Here is a 25,364-nt window from a genome sequence, read left to right on the forward strand (position 1 = left end):
CCAAGGAGAGCGCATCTGCATTTCATTAGAGGAAGGAAATAAAGCTGGGGGTCTCCCCCTCGCCCTTTTGTCCTGGGGAATTTTCTACAGGTCCCAGCAGTCTCCAGCAGAAACAAAGTGCTGGTGGCTCTCGGGGAGCAGCAGCAGCTAGAGCGCAGCGCCCGGCTCCCTTGGCATGGGCAGCAGGGACCTGGCAGGGTGCTTCGGGAACGGTTCCCAGGAAGACACAGACACTACTTACAGCAACTGAGTCAGGCTGGAAAACAGGGATTCCCCCATGTGCTCACCCCACAGCTGTCTAACAGGGTTTGCCCATGATCAGGCATGCCAGGCCTTCGCATAGCTGCTGCTGCTTAACGAGCCTTGCTGTGAGGGACTGTTTGGACCCCCTCCTCCTCCCAAAGAGGACGAGTGGTGCATTAGCATTAGAAAAGACTCTTCCATCCCAAGAAAAAGGATGCTAGTGACTGCAGGGCCACCCGTAGGCAAAGCCAGGCGCCAGTCGCTTCCCCAACCAGGGGTGCATTGAATTAGCTGCACCTTCCTCATCCCCCATGAGCGGGCTCAGTTCTGGTGTGCAGAGCTGGGTGCTGATTTATAAAACAGTGGGAACGAGTGAGCCTGGGCTTCGGTACCTGGGCTCTAGCTCCTCTGTGCGCAAGGGGACTGCAAAGCAGGCACTAAAAGCATGTATTAGCCCAGACTCCAGAGATGTGGGGCTGGTTCTTGGAGCCATGGGGGTCAGTGCTATGAACAGCAGGGCCAGATGCATCTCCCATGGAGGGACGTGTGGAGCCCGATATCCCAGGGGAAGGGGCACCCCTCATCCTGTGCAGCTCTGGGCACTTACTTGGGAGCAAACACTGACAAGTCCCAGAGGAAGATACCGGCCCTGCAGTCGTGTTGGGACAGAGGGTGGTAGAGCTAACAGTGCCATGTCCCACCATGTGCCGAGGAAGGCAGCTGAAGTCACAGCGGGGCCAGCAGTGAGAAGGGAGGCTGCTGGGACAGACATCTCTGCTGGCACCAGCAGTAGCAAGAAGCAACCACACGAGGCACACTGCTCTGAGGACATTGGGAAAGCAGGGGCAGCTCTGCAGAGCCCTTCCTCTCTTCTTGCCAGCCAGAACACACATTTGCTCATGCTGATTATGTTTCTTGGTGTTTGCCCCTGCTCGACTGACAACAGGGAAAAAGACGGTCCCCTGCTACAGCCAGGTTCAGCCGTTTGCTAGAGTCACTCTTACCATCGATGGAGGTCAGGATGACACGTGAGTGGTCATAGGCAATCACGTTTGCATAGCGATTTTTTGGTTTATTCACTTCCAGGTTGGAGTTCTCCCAGGTGAACTGCTGCCCCGGATCAATGGACTGTGGAAAGAGAGGGAGGGAGTCAGGAGCAGTTACAGCACAGCGGGACACTGCAGCACACGTGCATTTCAGTCAGGAAATCTGCATCTCCCTGCACACCTCTCCCCAGGCCAGACGCAACTTCCGTGGGTGCCCCCAGCAGCAGTGTCAAGCCAGACCACACCGAAACCCAGTCTCCAGTGGGACCTGCCTCCTGTGACCTGCAGGCAAAGCAGCCCCTCGCTAGGGCAGCCTGCTGCAGATGAGCCTTCACCTCCACTCTTGCTGCGTGCTCATCCTTTCCTCTGGAGCTACCCATCAGCAGAAATTTGGTCTTATGCCAGGACTCCACAGAGACCTGACCGCGCAGTTCTTGACCTAGTGGTTTTATTAGCTGTTGAACTGCAGTCTCTTGAAATATAGCAAGCCCTGGGTGTCTTGTGTCCCAGGAGCTTTGGGTATTAGTGTCCTGCAAGACAGCCTATGAGCTTTTGCCAGGGAATAGTCATGAAAATTGATAGGTTACTACCCACTGCTCCAGCTACTTATGCAATGTAAACATCTCTCGTTTGAGTTAATAGAGTGACAAGGAACTATAAACCCGGAGAAGAGACGTGGTTATAAATCTTGGCCAAAGGCCTGCACGCTATGCAACTGCTTGAAAAGCACACATACCGATCCCACCTGCGTCCTGGCCTCGCACACCCAATGCTTCTCCCACGAGCCATGTGCTAGCGCACCTAGTGCATGGCTCCTCCATGGCCATGCAGCCTTTCCTGTTGTCTTTGCCCATGCACGAAACAAGGTGAAAAAGGACCATCCCCAAAGCCCCTCTCTGAGATGGGATGGCCTCTTTGTCTGAGAGATACGTGAGGCACCCAGATAAGACAGCTGCCTCATGCAGGGACTTGCTCTGCACATGCAGCCCTGGGCAAGCCCGGGGCAGGCAGCTACAGCAGAAATCAGTCATCCCATGAATCCCCTACCCCCGAAATTACCAACACAGTCAAAGCCTTCTTAAAATCATGTTCCAGCTCAGGGTCCCTGAAGCTTTGCTGGCCCACAGGCAAAAATATTGAGCAAAACAGGCCAGGGGAAGCACCGCACGTTACTCTCTCTGCAGGCATCCGCGTTCATCGCTTGGCAGAGAGCCATGTCAGAAGGTTTCTCAGGCAGCAAAACGCCCGTGAGTCTGTCAGCTCTGCATCAGCTGTGAGCAAAAGGCTGAGCCGGGAAGCACAGCTCCCTGGCTGGGCTGACCTGGATGGCCCTCACGGTCCCTCTGCTCAGCCCCATCAACCACTGTCTGTGCGCAAGGTGACACCCATCACTGTACCCTACTCTCCTGCACTGCTGAGCAGGCACTTCCCAAGCAGCTGGCAGTGGGTGTAGGTACCCAGCTTGGGTACAGAGCACCGGCCCCCGAGGGCTCTGTTGCCTGCACAGGGCATGGGCCAGCCCTGTGCCAAGAGGCAGTCGCCCATCCCCACCAGCCCTCCCTGCAGCAGCAGGCTGCCTGCAGGCAGAGGGGCCAGCGCTGATGAAAACGCGCAGGAGGATGTGACATCACAGCGATGCTAATACGTAGTTTGGGAAACGTAGGATGTAAATAGACATTTCCTACAGAAAACCTGTAATTTTCTATTATCAGCATAATAAGCAGGCAGCAGCAGCGCTCAGAGGCGCTGCAGCAGGGATGGTGGGAGTGGAGACTGCAAGCACCACTTCTGGCTGGAAACCCACTGGCCTGGCTGCCACAGCCCCTGCACACTCCTCTGCCCAGGCAGAGAGATGTCCCAGCGCAGCTCACGGCTCTCTGGGGCACTTCATTTCGCTCAGGCACCTGTATTTTGTTTTCAGGATAGGCTGCTCACTGCATCAGCTCTTTGGATTCTTTCCTCCCTCAGCTGTGTGGCAGGGATGACTGCTGCCCACCTAATGGTGGGGCTGAACTGGAGAAGAGCAACATAAATGATCAAAGGCATGAAAAAGTAAGAGGAACAAAATGGAGTAGAGATTAATGAGACGGGTTTTGATACCGGTCTAGTCAATTCGGAGCACACTGAAGGAGAAGCACAAATAGACAAACTAAGGAGGAAAATTCACCGATGCCTGTTAAAGACATAAATAACACTTCTTTTTCAAAAAGGTGGCCTTAGTCTGCACAGACAGCCCATGCAGAGAGCTGGCTAGCTGGCGGTGGAGCTGAGACCGGCCCTGAAGGTATGAGTGAGCATTTTCTTGCCGCTGAGGAGCAACACAAGAAAGCACCAGCCCTGCTTGCACTCTGTGGACACTTGCTTCGTGTCGGGCACAGGTGGGTGCTGGAGCCTCCCTTCACAGCAGAGGCAGGGAGAGCTCTGCAGTTGTTTGCGCTCAATCTATGCTGCAAATCACTGCCAAAAGGCTGCAGGGCTGCCCAAGCTGTGGGGTGCAGTGTGCTTTGCACAGCAAGTCTGCGTCCTGCCACAGCGGTGGAAAGGGTTATTTCCTGGGGGAGACAAGGCTGCCAAGAGCCCCCAGAACTGAGGAGGAGCACCAAGGTGTTGCCATTAGGGTTAATTGCTTTGATGTGCAACGAGGATGTGCAGAAATGGTCTAATCATCATCAGCCTCTTAAGAGGGCAAACAGGTGAGAAAGTCAGAAGTAATACAGCACCTGAGTGCAAAGAGGCTCTAATTAAATACTCCTGCAAATTAGTGACTCATTTAGAAGTAAAATGATTTAATTTAAACTCTGGTGATGAATTAATGTACACCTGTTCCCCCCTTTAAGGCAAACAAATGAGTAAATAAATGGGAGGATGATGGGCTGCTCAGAGAGCAATTGAAGCCCTTACACGGAGTGGTGGTTAGCAAGTCTTGTCCCATCTCCGTATGATGCTCTGCTGCCCCTGAGTACGGCAGCACTGCCTTGTCTCCCCACCTTGCTCCACAGCTGCCTGGGCACTGGGAGTCTGCTCTTGCTCCTTTCTGGAGCTCACAGGAATCACTGCTTCATCCCAAAACTTGATCAGAGTAACACTTTCAACTCATTCTTCCTAGAAAGCAGAAGGGCTGGGAAATTGGAAGGAAATGAGCCAGGAACAAACTTAAAAGCACCATGACTTTTAGTTTTGCTTTGCTTTAAAGTGACAGGGGAAATGTTGTAAGACAGCAAGTGCAAATTAAGAAAAAGCCCAATTAGTAGAACTCCTCCTTCCCAGCATGGAAGTGCAAGGAGCAATCTCTCCAAAGCAGCTCAGGGATCCCTGCTGCTACTGCCATCAACATTAAAAACAGAGCCAGACCATTGAAACGGGATTGGAAAAAGGCTCTTTCCTCGATAGACTCGAGAGCACTTTACAAATGCCTTGAAAACATCTCTGGGTGCCAGTTTGTCGCTCAGACACGGTCCACCTTTGGTTTGCTGCTCCCCTTCCTCAGTGCAGCTCCAAAATCCCTCTGTATGCAGAGTCCCTGCAGCTGCCTGCGCTGCTGGCAGGCATGGGCAGCCCGGACAGGCAAACCTCTGGGGCAGCACAGCAGCTCGGCTGGCCCTGGCTGCGGCAGCCAAGGAGCTGGGCAGCCAGGGCCCCGTGCTGCTCAGCAGCCCAGGCGGCTGCACAAGGGCATGGGGAGGGGAAGGTGCTCAGGCTGTGAGTGCTTCCCGGCCTCCTGTGAAGTCAACCACATTAGCACAGGCATTGACCACTGTCAATCTGCGCTGCGTCTCAAATGAGGACATAACGCGCTCCTGAATCAATTGCTGGCAGTGCTTCAGCCTTATTTTTCTTATTACCGGAACGTGAGTGCTGCGTGCCTGCCAGTCAGCTTCCTGATTAGCCCATTAAACCCACAACATGCAGCTCCCCGGGTGCTATCTGGACCCTGGGTCCAGCACCTCCTGGGCTCACCAGCCCCAGGTACCCACCCAAGCACCTCTCCCTCTGCCTAAGCTGCCTTGTCAGGGCTGCAGGCATGGCAGATGCAATGTCCTTGGTGGCTTTAAGGGAAATGCAAGCGAACACGGGGTTTGGGCAGGCCAGCAGTGTTTCTCTCCATACAAAACCATGGGGAAGGGGCTGCAGCCTCCCCACCGCGCTGGGAAGCAGGAGTACAGTCAAATCTCATGCACAACCTAAAGATTATCAAGGGCTAACGTGCTGGGCAGTGGCATGCTGCCTGGCTCTCATCACCTCCAACCTGCTCTGCTCCCAGGGGCTGTCCACTGGAGGGACATGCCGAAGGGACTGGGCATGAGGGGCAATGGCCACAAGTTGCAGTTTGGATGTAAGGAAAAAATTTGCCCCTGGGAAGATGGTGCATGATCTAGCCCAGAAATGGCAGAAGCCACAAAGGAGCAGGAACCAGCCCTGGTTGGAGCCAATCTGTCCTATGTTTGCTAATAGCAACAAAGGGGACAGCAGCACTCGGCTTGCTGGATCCCACAGTGAAAGTGCGAGATGCGGTGTGTGCCTCCACACTTGTTTGTACCAGTGTGGGTATTCCCCATCCAAGGGCAGGATCCTGCCCCACGTCCACAGGCTGCAGCATGGGAAGGTGGCCCACAGGAGGAGCTCCAACACAGCTGCAGTGCCCACCACAGCCCGCAGATAAATAATTAAGGGGCTCAGCCTCCCTTCTACTTATTTAGTTCCATTAATCCCACACTGTAAATTCACTGTAGCTCTCACTGTACACTAAAAATGAAATACTCTTCTGGTGCGGCCGGGGACCAGGAGCTGCTGCCAGACCCTTGCACTCTGCTCCCCCCAGCTCTGCTGCATGCCCGGGAGAGCGTGGTGGGGCTGTGCTATGCACCACGCCAGAGCAGCTGGCAGCAGAGTTAAATGTGCCTGCAGCCACCTCAGCTCCCAGCACCTGCAGTTCAACCTCTCCTGTTGCACCAGGGGTACCAGCAGGTCCAGCTGGAATTGCTCCCTGCCTGTCGGGAGCGAGGGCTAACCCGTAGCTTAGAGACTGCTATTGCTGCAGCCAGCGCACAGCTCCCTCCGTGCTGGCTTTGTTGCACAGGCTACTAGGCCATGTGGGCTGGCAAACTGGTGTGAGCAATATTATTTGTTCTCTGACCTGCGGGAATGGAGGTCAGATGGCTCCGAGAAATCTCTGCCACCCTCCCTGCTCCCTTCCCAGGTATGCGGGGATGTGCTGACAGGTCTTGTTTTGTGTCACCTGCATCTAGGTTACCCTGCTATCGCTTGCACAACCAAGGCAAGCACCAGACTGATGGCTCTGGGCAGCTGGCCTCAGTGGTTAAAAATGTTGTTAAATATTTGCTCTCTGCCTGGGGTGCCACTGCTGCTGGAACGTGAGCAATCTATAATCAGCCCTGCACCCCACAGAGATGTTAGGCTGCTCTGCAAAAACACTTAAAATGCAACAATTCCAAAGCACAACCAAACAGCAAATGGGCCTTGAGGCTTCATCTGTGATGCCTTCGTCCCTCAGCTCTCCCTGCTCAGCTGTGCTATGCCCAGTCCGGCAGCACTATCATGCTATAGGGAAACAGGGTCGGGGCCTCCATCTTTCGAAGTGCTGGGTCACCACTCAGCTCTGCGTAGGTCTGGGGCTCACACAGTCCCAGGGTGTGTGCTGGGACTGTATCCTCACTTAATGACTGCAATTGCACAGAATTTGGTGAGCGATGGTTCCTTGCCTCTCCCCATACCGGGAAGCACAAGCTCCCACAGGGGCTGCACAGCCTGCTCCCCTCCCACCTCCACTATTTCTGCATCCACTCTGCAGATTGCCTTACTCAGCAGCGTGTCCCCTGCCCATCCTGCCCTCCAGCCCTCCCACCACAGGCCCCAAAAAGAGCTATTGCCATGCCAAACCTCTGCACACAGGGACCAGGATGAGAGCAGACCCACTGCCACCACAGTCCTGCACAGGCAGCTGCCGTTCTCTGCAAACTCAGTCCAGGATTTTTCTCACTGGCATCTCAAATGGGAAATGACTGTACCGATCCCCACATGCCAACAAGGGGCAACCACTTCTGCTTTGGGGTCTATCCTAGTATCAAACACCGTATCAGCCTGTCATGTTCAGTAATTTCTGGCTGATGAAGAGTCAAATGCAGCAGAATCCAGGGGAAAAAAAATTTACATGCAACAATCAGCTACTTAATAGCTGCTTCAACATGAAAAGTACAACTGATTGGTGCTCTCAACCAGCCATGATATTCTAAAGAAAGAGAAATGAGAAGAGAGGGGCTCATGAAAACAGCTAAGAGAATTTACTTAATGCTAATTTTTTCTGAAACAGTTCCCACAGCTCAGTATTACGTTGCAGGCTCAAACCGGTGCAGGCCTAGTGCGCGGATGGGAGTGCACAGGCAGCCCCACAGTGCAGCAGAGGGACAGTCTGCCTGTAGCACAGTGGACAGACCTGCTTAACATTTCAGCTGGACTTACAACAAAAAGCCCAAGGCAGACAGACGTGACTGCGTACCTTGGCACCACTGGCAGGACATACATGAACACGCAGGTAACTGCAAGGGAAGCACATTATTTCTCTACACATCTCCCAAGTTGTGATGTAATGCTGTAGCTGGTGAAAGCTCAGCTTCTCTCTGGTCTAAACGGCAGTATGCAGAGGGGTGGCAAAGCCCTCCACTTGGCATCCTGAAGAAAAAGGAGCTCTGCGCCTTCCTCAGATACACGCAGCACACCCTTTGAACTAGCTGGAATGCATCCCTTACCTTCTCAGCACAGAGATCTGCTTTCCCTTTCCTGGCATATATAATCCTACCTCGTGGGCAAATGTTCTGATCTCATCTCATAAATCAGTGTAGGTATGCTGCAGGAACGGGAGGCCACAGGCACAGGCAGATAACAATTCAAACAGGAGTGATAACACATGCAAAGGACACTTCCCAAATTTATTCCCTCTTTAATACTAGTGGGGGGTTTATTTACAAGTCCCCTGCAGCTCAAGAGGGTCCTGCATGTAAGCACAGGAAAACATATATCCTGCCATTGCTGCTCTCACGGCTGCAGAGGAACTTTCCCCGACTTTACAAGTTTTCAACCTAATCATCCAGCCTGGAGAGCGGCGAGAAAGGCAAGGCAGTCCTTGTGCAGGTCAGCCCCTGCCCCTTCACGTGTGCACCCCCTCGGCAAGTTGTCCTCAGGGGAGGATGGGAATGGAGGGGGTCAGGCTGGGAGAGGTGCAGTGCAGGGTGGGGGAGTTCACCAAACGCCCAGCGCCTGCCTGTGTGTGTTAGCAAAGGTAGCTTCGGTGGTGGGTGCGGACAGTACCTATCTGGGGGCTCCACCAGAGATACGGAGGAGGGCGGGAGTGTGATTCAGCAGTGCTGGGGGAATTTGCAGCTCAGGATTACAGGGCACAGGCAGAGAGCTCCAGGCAGGGAGGGGAGACGGGACTGCTCCAGGGCAGTGGGACATCAGCAGAGTTTCTGGTGGCAGAGATGCTGAATGGCCCAGGCTAATGCCAGCACAGTCCAGCAGTGTGCCGGGGCAGAGTAGGTCGGGAAAGCAGTAATGAAAATCCGAATGCGTGTTTGTCAGCAGTGGAGGATGGCACAGAAAGCAAAGCTTTGAATGCAGATGGAAGCGAAGGGGCACGGGATGCTGTGGACTGAAATACCTCAGCCAACCTGCACGGAGGGCAGCCCTCACGGAGCAAAACAACAAAGTAAACAGCGACAGCCCAGGTGGGTAGACACAAGCTCCCATTCACTCCTAAGACTGTAACCGTGGTGGGAGCACCATGGTGGGAGCATAGCGGGCTGCTGCATGTTCAGCTGCAAGGTCTTTTCCCTGTACAAGCCATGCTTCAACTGCTCAAGGCGAGTTCCCACCGCTCTGGGGCTGGCAGGGAGAGCTGGCAGGCTCCCAGGCCTGGCTTGGGGCCCGCGCAGGCGATGCCGGTGCGGGGGAGGCACAGCTCAGCTTTCAAGCCCATTCCGCTGAGGGACCTGGCCAGCATCGCTCTGCCCCCACCGCCCAGCATGCTCTCACGCTCACCTCGTACTCCTGGGAGAACTTCAGCCCGTCATTGGCTTTCAGCCTGTCGATATTGTCAGCGAGGTCCGTCACGGGGATGGGGGGGTGGTCACGCATGCCTGCAAGCGAGACAAGGAGGGAGAAGGGAGAGGAAAATGGTTACAGCTCTACACGGCTGAGGAAGGCTCAACAGCAGCATGTGCATAGCAAACGCGAACGGTGGGTGCAAGGTGGACACGTGTGACTATGTGAAGCGCTGGGCGGGATGGATGGGAAGTCGGCGAGATCACATGGCATGCTGCACGCACTATCAGAGCACACGGTTTGGTAAAACAGAAAAGAAAGGTGATGTGCAGAATGTGCATGACCGGGTGAGCATGCTCGGACAGTACAGCCACCGGGCACACAGAGCAGGCCACGCAGCGGGCAGGGGCTTGGGCAAGCCCCCGGCAGGAACAGGCCGAGGAGATGCTGTCAGTGCGCTTCCTGGGCTCCCGCATAGGCTGGAGTTGAACACACTGATTCTCTGGTGCTCTCACCGCCAAGGGCTGAGGCTGATCCTCTTGCTTACCCCTAACAACGGCATTAGCCAAGAAGAAACTCGCCCAGACCTGCACCAGGGGAAACCTCTGTGGTACATGTGCACAGCTTTTTGGGTAGGTAGATGCTGCCCCAGCCCCTAGGGAGCTAGAGAAAGACTGGAAGGGCCCCACGGAGGAACGGCTGCTCTCCTGGTCAGAGATTGCACAACTTTCCTGGAGCTGAGGAGCAGCTCTGCCCACAGCTGCGTAACTCAGTGCTTTTCAGTGGTGCTCCGGAGGCAGAGCCAGCTCCAGGGCCCAAAATCCAGGTGCACAGGGCTGGCCTGTGTAAGGCACCATGTGCAGTGACATGCCCTACAGCAAGCTTCTGGGAGGCTGCTGCGAGCTGGGATGCAGCTCAAGCCACGGCAGAAGTCTTGCCCTGTCTAAAGCAGGGATGCACAGTACGGCTCATCCTGGGCACTGCCCAAGCCCTGCTCAGGGGAGAGGCCCAGAGGAGGGGATCCCACAGGTCCCCTCGCACAGGTACCCGGCACACAGGGGACGGGTACTGTAGGGGTGCACATGTGGGATTGGGAGGAGCCCTACTGGGGCCCTGGGATTCAGGGCTCAACCATCGCAGCCTCTTTCTCTGAAGCTGAGATGGTGAATTGGCAGGAACGTGGCTGTGAAACATCTAATCCAAAGCCTGGCTCATCCAAATCCCAAGGCTCGTGACTCCATCGGCTGCTCTATGGGTTTCCCAGAAACCCCACGTGGGTAATAATGATTATTAATAGGCTGAAGCTGTTGATTCACACCCAGGGAGACAGGCTGGAGCATGGCCAGGAGCTTCTCAATCACTCAGGAGTCTGAACGCTGCCACAGATGGCAGTGATGGGCCGCCGAGGTGATGGAGCAGTCCCCAGGCTGGGTACGTGCATTTTACACAGTGGTGACAAATCCCTAGGTGATAACATGGTAGAAGTGTTACACTGCAACCACTGCACAGCAGGGCTCCTCACACCTCTGCCAAAAGCATCTGACATGGCTGCATATAGGCAAGACCTGATCCAACACACACTTGTCCTTCTATCACTTGACAGCACAGAGCTATCCACAGATGGCCTGAGAGCACATGGACAGACGGAGAAGGAAAGATCCCTCTTCTACCTTGTGCTGAGGTCCTCCTGCAAATGGTTCTGTTTGCCACTTCACCCATCAGGATCCCCGAGGTGGTTGAGCAGGCCCACAAAGACGATGCTCTGATTTCTGCACAATTTGCTCATTGGTGCCAGAGCCAGAGCTCCAGAGGCTGTAGCTCAGGAGCAGCTTTTGCAGCGCAGAGCTGTTACCGATGAGCAACTGAATGAGGAGAACAGTGTGGGACCAAGGCAGAAGTGTGGGGCTGGAAGAAGAAAGAGGCTGGAACATAGCCACAGTATGTGCTTATCCCAATACGGTTATGTATGAAGTATGGCAAAGCCATGGACCACAGCAGAGCTGCAGACACTCATCTCTGCTGAGAAATACAAGAGGTCTCTCCAAACTTCAGTTTTGTTGCTGTAACACTCCTTTGGCCAGCAAAGGAGCTGCAAGAGCAGATGGGGAGAAAGAGGTGGTTGGTATCCCATTATGGTGAACCTAGAACAACTGCCACTGACAGTGTAGGGCCAGACAGAGGAGATTTGCACACACTACCAGGACTTCTACCTGCTCTTCCAATGACTCTGGCAAGAGGACAGCGAGCTCTCCACCAGGCTAGAAGGGCTCAGAGGTCCCACAATGCCTGCGGGGCCGCAGACTACAAAGCCCTTGGCTCTGCTCCTGGGGGAACCATCTGTCCTACGTACTTCTCCCATTCCTGCATGCACATGCAGATGCCTTGTAGATCAAGCAGCAGGGAGGACACGCTTTTATGGTTGTTTGAGAGTGAACTTGAAGCTCACAAGACAAGAGATAAAGGGACAGTTACACCAGTAGTCCTGATACTACTCCATCCAACCTGCTAGAGCAGTAAGTCCCCCTGCTCTGTGCCTGGGACTCTGGTGCCAACACAGCCAAGCAGACCAACTGCACGGCAGTTCAGAGAAGATCAGCATCCCTTGGCATCCGTTCTGCCTAACTCTATGGCACAGGCAACCCAGCCTAGGGAAGCGAGTTTGCCTGAGGTAGGAGGAGAGTGTGTTCAACCACCGGGCTGCAGAGCATCCTTCAATTTGTCCATCAGGGATTTTCAGCTGGCCACCCCCTCCAGAATGGCCAAGGTTATCTGTCCCCATGCAGGGCCAGCTGCAGGCCTGGTGCCACGGCAGAGCCTGGCATGCCACTGCGAGGGGGCAGGAGGCACGGGAGCAGGAGGAGAGCTGCTGCAGGAGCAGCTGGCAGCCCAGCACCCAGGGCCTTCCCTTCTGCACTGTGCTGTGGTGAGCTGCTGTAGTGCCGTGCAAACAGTACTGGAGCTTGGCCCCACACTTCATGTCAGAAAGTGAAATCACTGCCGTTCTACAGTCTGCTGTGAGTGAGGGTGACCTTCATGACATTGAAACAAAAATTACAGAGACGAGAGAGAAAGGGAAAGAAAAAGCAAAAGGTGTCAAAAGATAAATACAGGAGTTAAAACTAACTTGAGATATTCAGGCAACTGGGGACACTGGCACCTGCAATGAAAAGAAACGGGGCAAGAACAGAAATCCCATTAGCCTTTAGTCATCATCGCAGAGGTTCAGAAATGGAAAGACAAAGAGATGAAGATGCAAAGGAAAGCACCATCTGCCACAGCACCGGGAGCCTCCCTCCTGCACAGGACCAGCCGCCTGGCCCCGGGGGCTGCTCTGCAGCTGGCCTTTACACACTGGGCTTTTGGCTCTGGCCAGCGCCATCCCGACGCTGGCAAACACGTGGAGCTGGAGGTACTTGCAGGGGAGTGAGTGCACAGGTCTTCATCTGACACCAAGAGCTACACTTCTCACTGCACACCACTGTTCATGGTCCCGTGCTCAAGGGGAGCCAGCAAGGGCAGGTGGATGGCAGGTACAGGGGACACCCGTGCTGCTTGGTGGCCAGGGGGACTGCACTCAGCCCCAGCAATCTCTGCTCAGTGTCCCTGAGCCTCCAGCTCACTTGCAGCTCATCAGCAGCACAAGTCAGCCTCATTTCATGGTGCATTGGGACACTGCCCGGTCCCGCATCCTCTCAGCGACTTGGCACAGCGGTACATTAGTACAGGGAGGCTGACAGTGGGGGAAATAACCCTTGTCTGAAGTAAAAACCACAAAAATGAGAAAGCTTAATATTTAATAACAGTAGCCCAGTTAATTATGCATTAAACAAGTTTTCCCTGCTCAGCACACTCCAGCAGGGAGACCAGCTACCGAAGCGTGCAGGGCCGGTGGCCAGCACCTCTTGTCAATGCATCCACGCAGCACTGCCTCGACCTCAGGCGGGTGACAGGGGCAACAGCATGGGCCCACTGGGCTTGGTGGTTTTCATGCCTCCCCATTAATGAGGACAAGCTCGTCAGGAGCTGGAACAGTCACTTCTAGCTGCATGACACCCACCTTCTGCCCCGCAGAGCCTCACAAGTGATGCAAGGGGGGAGAAGGGGAGGAGGACACAGTGCTGTCACTTGGTGGGGGAGCACTGGCTAGCAGCATCCCAGGGCACTGCTGCTGTCTCGGGTGACCTGGGCACTTTGGGTTGTTTTTGTCTCTCCAGAGAGCTCTGCAAACTTACTGAATGAGCCAGTGTCTTTGGCTTATCCTTAGGCACAGGCGGGAAAAGAAAATTTCCTGGACCCCCCTTCTCTCTGATGGCAGCTCTTGACCCTTCCTACAGCTCTAGCAAGAGATGCCCTTGTTGCAAAGACTCCGATCTCACTGGAGATGGGAGTAGGCGCAAGCCTGACCTGTCACACTCCTCTGTGCAATGTATAAACCATGAGCATACAGCAAAGATGGCTCTTGTGTCCCTGGGCAGTGGAGACATGTCACAGAGACCTGTGCCCGTGCACAGGTGTCCTGGAGCAGCCCTGTTCAACACCTTGCTCCTCCTCAAGAAGCTGCAGCTGTTGCTGACGCTGTGTGACCCCCTCCCCTAGTGCTGCTCCCAGTGATCTGCCTGTTGAGATGTTCTTCCTCTAGCGCAGGTGCCTCCCTTGCTCCCCACAGCATTTTCCTCCCATGCTGCAATACCACGCTGGTCTGTGTTGTGGCCAATTAACGTGCCAGGTCTGCTGGCAACTGCCAGGCTGTCGCTGCACTCTACCTGTGAGATCTGCCATCAGTCCTGCCTGGGAGATGCACTAACTACAGATCTCTGACAGCTGCTCTGGCACAGAGGGAGACGTGCTGGTGAAGCCCACCCCAGGTCTGAGCCAGACCGCTGTGAGCGGCAACAGGAAAGGCTCCTCTTACCCTCCCTCCCAGACACAGCAGGTTTACATCAGGAAACAGTCCCTTCAAACCTCTCCTGTTAGATGAAAGCTCTTAGATGAATGAGCAGTAGGAGGAAAAGGAAAGTAGGTTACAGACCAGGAGGAGCTGCAAGTTAGAAGAGAGCTGTATGTGCCTCATTTATTGCTGAACTGCTCCCTCCATCACAAAAGCCCAAGCGCTCCCCTACTTCATCTAGGACTTGGGACTCTCCAAAAGGCTCTGAACGAGTCAGGGTGAGCCTGCCTCTGATCGCTACAATGACAGATACTGTGCTTTCGGTGCCATCAGAGACATACAGACATAAAGCAGCAGCACGAGACCTTTCTGCAGCATGAAGTACAGTTGCCTCCACGGGCTGGCAAACTAGTTACACCCCGAGGCACCACAGGCCAGTGTAGGCATGACGAGATGCTCTGCAGTGCACAGTTACATGCAGAAAGCAACGACTTTTACTGAACTATCATCCTCTGCACTGAGGCCACCGTGACCAGCAGCGCCCTTCACTGGGCCACAGCACTGGCTGGGGAGCAATGTAGGCTGCAGGTAGCTCTTCACCCTTAGCTGAGCCAGAGCAGGAGAGTCAGAACACCAAAGATCCCAGGATGAAGCTGCTGGGACACCCTCAGCAGTACAAGGGCTCTCTGTACCTCCTGATTCTCCCAGACGCAGCCCCTGTGGCCAGCACTGCACCAGTGGTGCTCAGAGCTGAATCCCAGCCTGGACCAAGCCAGCACAGCACCCAGGAGCAACGCAGGTATGGGCACTGGTGAGCTCTCCCAATTCTGCACAGAGGCTCCTCCTGGCTTGGGACAACTGCAGTGAGCTTCATATAAGGTCTGACACACACCACACACTTGGCTGTCCCTGTCCAGGTTCCCCAGGCTTGTGTGTCTGCAGTGACAGGGCCAGGGAGAAGGATTTGCAGACCAGAGAACGGACACCTGGATATCCTCGGTCTAAGCCCCCTCTGTGCCACTGTGACTGAGAAGGTGCAGAGCTGCTGGGGGGGAGGACTGCAACTCTTCCTCTGGCATGGGGACCTGGTGAAGGGGAACCAGAGGAGGTGGGGCGCAAGGGGGTTAGCTGCTCCCTACCTGGAGTCTGGTAGTTGAGCCGCCTCATCTCGACCGGGTCAGAGGAGTGGGCCAAGAGCGAGTCCTTCAGGCCGATGGAGTGCTCATCCTTGGAAGAGGGGGAGTGTGCCCTTTTCCTATGGACAGAGAGGACAGAGACAAGCAGATGAGCTCTGGCAGAGACTGGCATGAACCACCCTGGGAAGGAGTCTGGGTCCCTGTGTCCCAGATACCCAGCTCCAGCCCAGGCTCCCAGGGGCTCTGGGCAAGTCACATCCTCTTCCATCCCTCCAATTTCCCATCTATGAAACAGGAAGGATCATATGTAAGCAATGGCAGAGGTTTGATTAGTGAGGCACTTTGAAATGCAATATTCTGTGTAATATTTATTAGAGAAAAAGCAGATAGATGCAAGAAGTTGTTTCCTCTTACTCTCTCTAGGAACTATTTCCTGTAGTGGAAGGATATAATAAATTTTTTTTTCAAGTATTAGAAATATTTAAATATAGAATGCTGTAATATAATAGTGTAAAGGCTCTTCAGGGTGTGTTTTATTGGGCCATTAATACATGTCTTGAATGGTTGAAGGCACCCAAGGCGTGTATTAATGGAACAATAAAATACGCTGTTGTCTCTTCATGCTATATTTATGCCTAGAGCAATGTCACCACCTCAGGCTCTTGCTATAGAATTCACAGGCAAAGCAGGGACAGATCCAATCAAAAACTGGACAAGTGAATATTAAGGAACATCTAATACTGCAAGAAGGGTTTCTAGCGATACTGTAAGTCCCGGTTCTTGCTCTATATTACAATATAGTGGATATACCCATGCAGTAGAGAGGGCTGTTGGGCAGGAGCTGGACAGCAGTACTCTCTTCTGAGTCTGTGCTGACCCTGGCGCTTTGCCAACATGCTGAGCATGCAGCAATACGCAGAGACTTTGTCTTTTGGCTACAGCCCCAAAATGGATTTTGTCTGATGGTGAACCCCTCTGCTGACCTGACGCTTTCTGGAAGAGAGGGAGCTGCATCACTGCTAGTCTGCATGAATGCTAGCACATTTACCATCCTGCAAATCGCAACAGTCAGTCTCTGCTTTCTACCCCCTTGTGAGGCATTTCGAAGCACCCTGAAGGGTTGCCAGGTTCTGCACAGAGGCAGCTGCATCTCTGGATGGTGGTGACCCCGAGCCACACGTGATCAGAAACGCTCTGCACGGGCACAGGGCGCTCTCAGTTCTACAGGGAGCTGTGCACGCTGGGCTGGCACTAGTGAGAAGCAATTAGGGAAAATTTAGTGCATAAATCACGAGTGAAACCTGCGTTCCCGCTGTGGCCCAGACTGTGAGCAAGCTCCATCTGCAGCCTGTGGCTGCATCAAACACTGGAGTTGTTCAATGGGGAGGACCAGCTTGTGAGTCTTACACTACTCTGAGTCATCTCAACATCTCAGAAGCCTTCTAGCTGCCTGGACCGAGACAAAAGAGCTGAAGGACTGAGAGCATTGATAGAAAGAAAGAAAAATACATGGCAAACAAATAAAGCAGTGTTTCTCCTATCAGGAGCACAGCAGGTTACGCCATGTGCTACTGTGTGCCAGTCCCTGAGCCCATGAGCAAAGTGGCCCAGCTTTTCTGGGGAATGGGCATAGCACATAATTAATGTTTGTCTCTCTCATTAGCCTAGTCAGGACAACTGCTAAACAAACCTCCAGATCCCAAGCTACCCACTGCTACTCAGCTTCAATTCATGCCCATTGTAGATTTGACCCTGTGAATATGCTGCACAGATACCTTTGGGAGAAAATGCCTCCAAAGAGACGCTGGACCGCAAAAAACTGTAGGATAACACAGTATCACTCTGTGCATGTGGGTGGTGCTGGAAGGGGATATGTTGCTGCTGCATGGGCTAGGACACAGCAGAGACTTGAAGGTCAGGTCTGAGCACAGTGGGCTGATGCTGCTTCCTGGTGCTCCACCCACACCAGACCCTGGGATAGAGCAAAGCTGAGCCAAGCTGGGCATAGCGTCTATGGGGCCCAGGTACAGAATCCCCCCGGAGCCATTTTCTTTCCTTGAAGACCAGCAAACACTTTGTTTCTTACAATTGCCTGGTATTCCCTCAAAGCTTCATCATTACAGACTGCAAGAATGCACCTGCATTTTTGATGGAACAGCTCTCAGTCTGAAGTGACTGAGAAAACAAAGAAACACCTATAACTGCTGGTGGTGTTATTTTTTTGATTTTTAATTTCATTGCAAAAACAATCTGGGAAGTCTATGTTGGAACTGTCTCCCTAAGACCTGTGAGAGGCTGACAATTGCTGGGAGGCTGATACCTTTGAGAAAACAAAGTCTTTGTAAACCCCCAGGGCTGGCATGCCCCACACTCCCAGAAACAAAGATGCCCCTTACTAGCTTCAGGCTTGATTTTTAAAAAGGGAAATAAGACTTGAAATTTTAGCAAAACAAGACAGTAAAACAGATTCCTACCTTTCTTGTTTACTAGATCCAGGGAAGAGCAGAAACAGAAGAAAGGAGATGATCACTGACACAGAAAGGCACTGACTGCACATGCACAGCAGAGCTCCATTTAATCAGACAACAAAGCCAGCTCCCTTCCCCGAGCTAGATACATATGTAAATAGAGAGTCCAGGAGGAGCAGAACCTTGGAGCTGAGCTGATAGAGAATGACCTACTGTAATTGAACAGGCTACATTAACACATGCAAATGCAACCTGTGGCTCCTCGGGAGGACTAACAATCATCTCACACTACAGTTACAGCTCTAGCAGGACTGCTCTGCTACGCAAAAGCAGGTGGTTGCTTCAGCAGGGAGCACAGAGTGTGGAGGGTCCTGAACTGGCAGCCAGGACCGAGAGGCCTCAGGAAGAGAGCTCCTACCCTGATTTCAGCCTGTCACATCCATGCCCTGTTCTCACCACTAAGACCATATTCCTCAGTCAAAATTCACAGTAGTGGGGGGGACCTGCCAGAGATCAAGCAGGCAATTTCCACAGAAAACCAGTACTAGAGAAGTCCCCAAGGCTGCAAATCCAAGCTGAGAGACCACAGAGCAGTCAGACTGGCTTTAGGGACAAAGCTGCTCTCCTCTGTCCCACTGCTCACACGTTTCCAGAATCCACAGCAGCTCTGTGTCCTGGGGCTGATAGTAATTAACTTCTGCATACCCAGCCCTTCTGCTCTCTTTATAAAGCAGCCTTCTGCTGTGCCAGGTAGAGACCTTCCTCCTCCCCATGACCACCAAGGACTGCCTATCAGAGCACCCCATATCTGAAGGCTACAAGGAGGGTCTTGAAGGTGCCACCACCTGTAGTGCTTGTGCCATAACTACTATGTCCTGGACTGGATCTCACCTTTTAAAGAGGAGTATAGCAATGACAATGATGATGATTAGTATCACGGCCAGGACGGGTCCCATCACCCACAGCATCTCTGGTTCATCCTGCTGCTTTGCTGAAGCCACTTCCATCACGATCTCATCTGAGTAGGGGCTGGCTGCATATCTCTTCTGAACAGCACCGGCAGGAGAGGAAGAGAAAAGCAAGCATCCATTATGCTAAAGCAACAGCTACATCCCTGAAATGCAGAGGTCTCCCCTGGCCTCTGGCTAGCAGGGAATGGTCGTGCTTCTCAAAGCCCAGCAGCGCACCACAAGATCCTCCCTCCCCTGGCATCAGCGGAGGTCATGCTGTGGGAACAGTCTCTTCCTGGTGTGAAACATTCCCAGTGCCAGCAACTTGCTGGCTAGCAGACCTGGCCTCGAGGTGCCAAACTGGAGCAGCCCAGCTAAGAGCCACTTGCCAGCCCTGGATTCTCTTGGAGCCAAATCACAAGCTTTTGAATCCCAACCAATTGCACAGTCGGGCTGGCTGATGATTCCTAAGTGGTTTATAATACCTGCTGTGCTGGTATCAACACATCTCTCCAGGACAGGGCTATATTAGGAAAACCCCTGCTGGGCTAGGCAGTTTTCTTAAAAGAACAAAATGACAGGAACATTTTCTACTTAATGTCTCAGCCCTGACAGACCGTGGAAAGGGGCTCCTGCTCACAGGTTCCTTTCCAGAGACTTCTGCAATCTGGCAGCCCAGTGATTTATAACCTGAAGGGACAGCTTTCTAGCCCCACCAGCAAGACAGGATTAGCAGAGACCCAAACCTGCATTTTCCTGCAGAAAAATGACACTGCACCTGGCTTTTTCTGCTGCTGTTGCTAAGGCTTATGGAGCTGTGTTGTCCCTTCACAGCTCAGCCTCGCTGGGTCAGAAGGGTTAAACGCTGCAAAAAAGAAATCTTTTCCCCCTATTAAGAGAGGGCCAGAGCTGTATCAGTTCAGTGCCTGTGGCTTTTGAGCAGCACCTGCTGCCCTGCGTTAGGGAGCCAGAAATGCTCTGCTCCTGCCATAGAAAGTTTCGGTCACTGAAGAGGTGCCTGCGGATCTATAAATCGCCTGCTTTAAGGTCGAAGTTTAAACATGCACTTCATGTCTGCGTGCATGTGAGGGGAAGAAAGGGAAAAATCAAGCGTGCTGGTGTCACACAAATGCACATCTTGATCTCCTCTCACAGGTGCCCTTGATCCCAGCCAGCCTGGTTTCAAACACGCGTGGAGTACAGAAAATGCTCTTATCTGTGACATCCTTATGGCAGCACACCCAGGTGCAGCATCCTAGCTGCTCTCCTCAGATTTATCAGCGGTCAGAGATGCCACTGGCTGGAGGGGGAGCGTGGGGGGTGGTTGCTGCTTTGTCCGTGAAACCTTTCAGCCCTACAAGACTCTGTTTCAATGATCCTGAAATAGCTGCTGGCTCCCGGTTCAGCTCTGTTCCTAGAGAAAGTTTGCACGGGATCACTGCAACCCATTGGCCTGTTCCTACGCCCCCTTGTTCAGTTCAAACAACAGGGCAGGGAGTCAGCAACAGCTCTGTCTGAGCGTGGCAGAGACAAGAAGATGCTACATCAGTGGTGAGAGGATGGGGCAGAAGGCCTGGGGCTCCCCTTTGGATGGGCAAGTGGCCACTCTGTGAGGAAGGCACAAGGGCTTTGCCTGTGACTACCTGGAAAGGTCAAGCAGCATTAGGTGGGGGGAGCATGCTGATCTGTGCAGCAAGGTAACACGTGTCCATCTCCAAAGCTTTGTGCAAGGGGCAAAGATTCATATTTTTGCAGACGCACTTTGGAAATGCCTCCTTCCAAGAAAAGACAGAAGCAGAAGAAATCAGAAGGACCATTATCTCAGTGGCATTTCCAAAGGCAGACTGTGAGGTGCAGGTGCCCTGCTGTCAGAGATGGTGTTTCAGCCACACTCTCCTTTGCCTTTGAAGAATGGCGATGTTACACTTGCCTACTGACACTAGAGACACAGCAAGAAATTTAAGAGTTGAGTGGGGGAGATAGTACACAGCCCTGGACAGAGTGCCTCATGCTTTAAATGAAAATGGGTGTGACACAGCAGGGGATGCAGAAAGGTGGTCTCTAGGGTCAGGGTGTAATAACTCTGCTGGCTGGTGGCTCACTGGAGGGCTGTGGCAGATCTATGCTAGGGGGAGATGATGATAGTCTGGATCATCTAGTTAAGGTCATTTCTTCTTGACAGGGATTGCCAGGATAACATATCCTGAGGCCCCTGCCTTACCTTGCTGTTAATCTGTGACTCTCCTTCCCTCACCAGTGTGCACATCTTGCCACAAGAACACATGAGCTGGGTGAGTAATGAAGAACTTGACCAGCCCTAATGAGCCATTACCAGCAAACAAGGCTGAGGAAGGAAGCCGCACTTCAGAAGCCGACCAAAGGATTCTGTGCATCTCTATTATTTCCATTATTTACACACTGGCCGCTGCTACTGCTGCCACCACCACTCCTGCCCTCTGTGTTTACAGCTGGACACTGATGCAGAGGTCTCGCCGTGCTGCTCCCTGCTTATTGCATCAGCTATTCCCTTCCCCCTCACGTGCCCAGGCCCCGTGTGCTCGGCAGCATGCTGCCGGCAAAGGCATGGCCCATTTGCCTCCAGCAAGGAGAGACACAGGAGCAATAATCCCTACACAGCATGCACGTGCACAGCTTTGCCCTGCTGACAACCCACTGCAATGGGAGGCAGGTTTGTTTGCTTCTCCAGACATCATCTGGAAGTGAGACTCTGGCCAGAGAAGGGCCTGTGAAGGCCGGTTTGCAGAGGGAGCATCCTGTTCACCGCAGATTCTCAGCAGCCACTGTGCAGGGTAGGATTTCAAGGGGCTGTTTCCCACAGTCACTTACTTGAACCAAAGCAGAATGAGAACCTATCCCTTCCCAACCATGTGTCAAGCTCTGCTCTGGGCAGAGCCCAGCAAGCCAGAACCGAGCCTGTGCAGAACGCATGTGTTGACACTGCCTTCCACTCTCATCTGTTATGTCAAACATATGTGCCATTTCCCTCCAAAAACACCATCTATCAAGTCAACTCCCACGGACGCCTCAGCTTGTTGACACCATCTACACAGCCTCACTCTCTTCTCTTCAGAGAAAACTCCATCATCCTGGCTCGCAGTAATTGTTCACCCTCCCTGCACCGAGCCCACCTCAGCTCTGCTAGGAAAGGCTGTGCCCCCCCAGCAGAAAGTCCTTACCGTGTCTCCATCCTCCAGCGAGGCCAGCACGAAGCAGCGATAGCTCAGGTCTTGAGACAGGGGCTTGTTGTAGAAACCTTTGTAGTTCTTCTCGTCTCCCAGGGTGAAGGTCTCGGGCAGCAGATCCATTTGAGCAGCAATGTAGGGCTTGAGTCTGTCTGCTTGGCGGCGCTGGCGCCTGCTCTGACTCCCTTGGCTTATGGCCTCCAGCAGCTGGGGACAAACAAGGTGCATCACTATTGCTTCGCCCAGCGTGACACTGCCTTACGCTGTTACCTTACCGGTTGTAGGACTCAGCAGGGTGGAAGGGAAGGGAGGAGAAGATACTGGGTTTGATTTGGATGTGGTAGTACAAAGAAACCAGAGCGATGTGTTATGTGTTTAGGCATTGCTGGGGCGCCCATCTGCAGACCCTCACTGCAAGCACCTCTGCCAGGAGCTCAGCTTTGGGAAAGTCCTGAACCCTGGGATGCTGACATGGTGAATGTTAGGGCTGAGACAGCCTGGCTGTGCCTGTCACCCGGAGTTAATGCATCCCAGTGGGCTGCAAGGGAACCGGGCCATGTTCTGCAGCCCAAATACTGGTCTGGACAGCAACTCACGCTCTCTGCGGACACTGGACGTGAATTACAGCTGATGCTGATATATAGGGAAAAAGTGACATTTGCCATGTCTTTCCCTTCTGTCAGTGCTTCGGCATTTTACCTGCTGCTGGGTTGCAGGCAGAGCTTTGTGTAAATCACACAGAATGATAACAGATTTCATGGGATGTTCAGAGTAAAAATGGCAAATTTCATAGTCAGCCACAAATTCACGAAAAAGGATATAAACACACAAAAATTCAATTACACTGCTAAGAAAGACTCTCAGATGTTTAAAGATGTTTTTCTAATGAATAAAAATGAATATCAGGCTTGGAACAGAAATTCTAATTTAAAATGAAGAAGGAGGCATGAAATACATTTCACACACGAATGTATCGGTGCAGCACTGTCAGGGCAGACAGGGAACGTCACCAGGGCTGGGGACAGTGATGTGCACACAAAAGCCACGCTGCTGAGCTGAGCTCACTCCCTCTGAGGAGGAAAAGCTGGGTAAGGCACCCTCCCCTCTTTCCCCTCGACAGCCCATTCTTGCCCTCTTATGAATACTCATGTTGGAGCAATTTAGGAAAGCTATAGCTTGTCATTGCAACATCACAAAAAAGGAAAAAAAAAGAAGAAAAAAAAGGGATGGAGCAATCTGTGTTTCACAAATATCCTTGTAACTGCAGGGGGAAAAGGCAGAAGGATAGTCTTTGGACTGTGGAGTTTGCTCCCTACACACATCTTGCATCTTGGCTGAAATTACAGCTGAGATCTTTGGGGCAGAAAGCACAGCTGTATGTGCATGGGCATGAAATCATAGGGCTCCAGTTGTGATTGAGGTTGCTGGATGCTACTGCCATTTATATATGTAACACACACCAAAAGACTGCATCAAAAGAATGCTAGGCTTGCAAAGTTCAGATCCTGAAAAATTAGAAAATTAATATTGCCTGTGCAAAATTAATTTAGCTGTCTTATGTATGTGCATTGTGTTACAATCCTTGACTGCATGGCCACATACCACCTTTTCTGTAACTCCCCTGCTTTGTTCAATATATGGGACAGACAGTGATTAATCAAGGAGCAGCTATTCCATATTTTGTTTTCTTCTTTGCATTATGCAGCTTACTATTCAAATCCAGCTCTGAAGACAAAATTAATAATTTCCTCGTGGGCTTTTCTATGGTGCTGATCACTATAATATTACAAATGCTTCACAAACATTAACGATCTTATCTTCCAAACACCCATATGAGGTGAGATGAAAGCGATTATCCTAATTTTACAGATGGAGAACAGAGATGCAGGGACATTAATGTAAAAAATGTCCACTAACTTTGAATGTCAAATTGAAAAGACATCGGCTTGTTTTGTTTTTAAAGAAAACTTAGCATTTTTTTTGTAGGACTGACTGTATACAGCAGAGCTGCTACTGACTTTCTCTGCAGCTGGGGATGCTCAGGCTTTGCAAATGAGGCTCCAGGATCTCAAACTGAGCACTCCAAAAAACCAGAACATGCAAGACAGTGGCTGATAATGAAAATTTTGTTTTAAATCATTTGCCCTGGGCTGGGTGAAACAGAGATAGAAACCAGTTCTCTCGATATCTTTCAACCACCTAAAGCTCAAAACCAAACCATCCTTTCTCATCCTAGTCTTCTATTTCTTGTGACATTTCCCAACTTCTGCAATGAAATGATGCAGGAGACCTACAGATGGTGGTTATCCATCACACAGTTGTGCTTCATGTGCAGAACAGATCCACCCATACACGCCCTGAGCTGGGACCCCATGGAAAAGACTGTGCAATCATATAATTAAAGATTAATAATAAGCAAGGGCTGAATTGCAGCTTCTAACACTTTGTAATTTCTGAGTGCTTCAAGCTTGCAACTTTGTTCTCTTAATGGACCCTTCTGTGTGTGATTTCTTGGAATTTTTCCTTATTACTTTGGGGATGGTGGTGTGTGTGGGGAAGAAAGAGCCCACAAACCCCTTGTGTGGGACTCTCCTGACACCCGCACACGTACCGTGCTACTGGTGTTGGAGGACTCCTGCACAGAAAAAGCTGCATCTTCTTTGGGTGAATGGGCTGCTGAATGCTGAAAGCCTTTAGCGAGCAAGTGTGCAGGGAGCTTTGCAGGTTTTGTTAGATACTAGAGTGAACTGTGTATCCAAACTGCAGGCTTAGGTCCTATCCAGAGAGGGAAAAGCCTCCTGACAGAACAGCTTAATAAACTGAAAACTACCTTTCTCTCCCAGCTTGTTTTCAAAATCAGCATGGTTGCTTCAGCTGAAAAAGGCTGCAAAGAGTGTACAACCCGAGACAGGATCTGTCTCGGTCAGAGCTCTGAGACACTCAAGTGTGGTCTCCTAATGGGGCACATTCTGGGAGGTGGCTCCTCCCTTGATTGACTCCAGCCTCCTTCCTACATGCGGTCACCAACCAAGAAAGGCTGAGTGGGCACCCCATGTCCCACAACCCCCCATCTCTGACGTACAGCCTGCACCTATGTTGCTGCACCCCTGCTGTTGCCAGGAGGCCTGGGCAAAGTGTGCTGGGCCACCTGGGAGCCACTTCCATCACTGCAGCTGCTACAGACTCCTACCTGGTCCAGCTCCATCTCATCAGGTGTCCGCCACCGAGCAGTTGGGCTGCTGGTGCTCTGATCTGCTGGCACAACCACGATGTAGTACCACCTGGGAAGGAAGGAAAGCATAAGCACTGGACCCTAAGTCCTCTCTCTGGGAGATCACAGAGTAACACGTGCCATATGCCGCCCAAGGATGACTT

General features: G+C 52.3%; 1 protein-coding gene across 1 annotated transcript in view; it reads right to left on the reverse strand.

Moving 5' to 3' along the window:
• Nucleotides 1–25,364, reverse strand: part of PTPRF (protein tyrosine phosphatase, receptor type, F) — a 304,224-nt gene that overhangs the window by 16,879 nt on the left and 261,981 nt on the right. The window contains exons 20-25 of the mRNA XM_009332537.1: nucleotides 25,180–25,270; nucleotides 21,984–22,196; nucleotides 18,728–18,882; nucleotides 15,372–15,487; nucleotides 9,342–9,439; nucleotides 1,248–1,371 (exon numbers count right to left, since the gene is read on the reverse strand). Of these exons, the coding sequence (XP_009330812.1) occupies nucleotides 1,248–1,371; nucleotides 9,342–9,439; nucleotides 15,372–15,487; nucleotides 18,728–18,882; nucleotides 21,984–22,196; nucleotides 25,180–25,270 (797 nt within the window). The remainder of the gene's footprint in view (nucleotides 1–1,247; nucleotides 1,372–9,341; nucleotides 9,440–15,371; nucleotides 15,488–18,727; nucleotides 18,883–21,983; nucleotides 22,197–25,179; nucleotides 25,271–25,364) is intronic.

This window comes from Pygoscelis adeliae, unplaced genomic scaffold (assembly GCF_000699105.1).
Source record: "Pygoscelis adeliae isolate BGI_AS28 unplaced genomic scaffold, ASM69910v1 Scaffold449, whole genome shotgun sequence".
Taxonomy (NCBI): Eukaryota; Metazoa; Chordata; class Aves; order Sphenisciformes; family Spheniscidae; genus Pygoscelis; species Pygoscelis adeliae.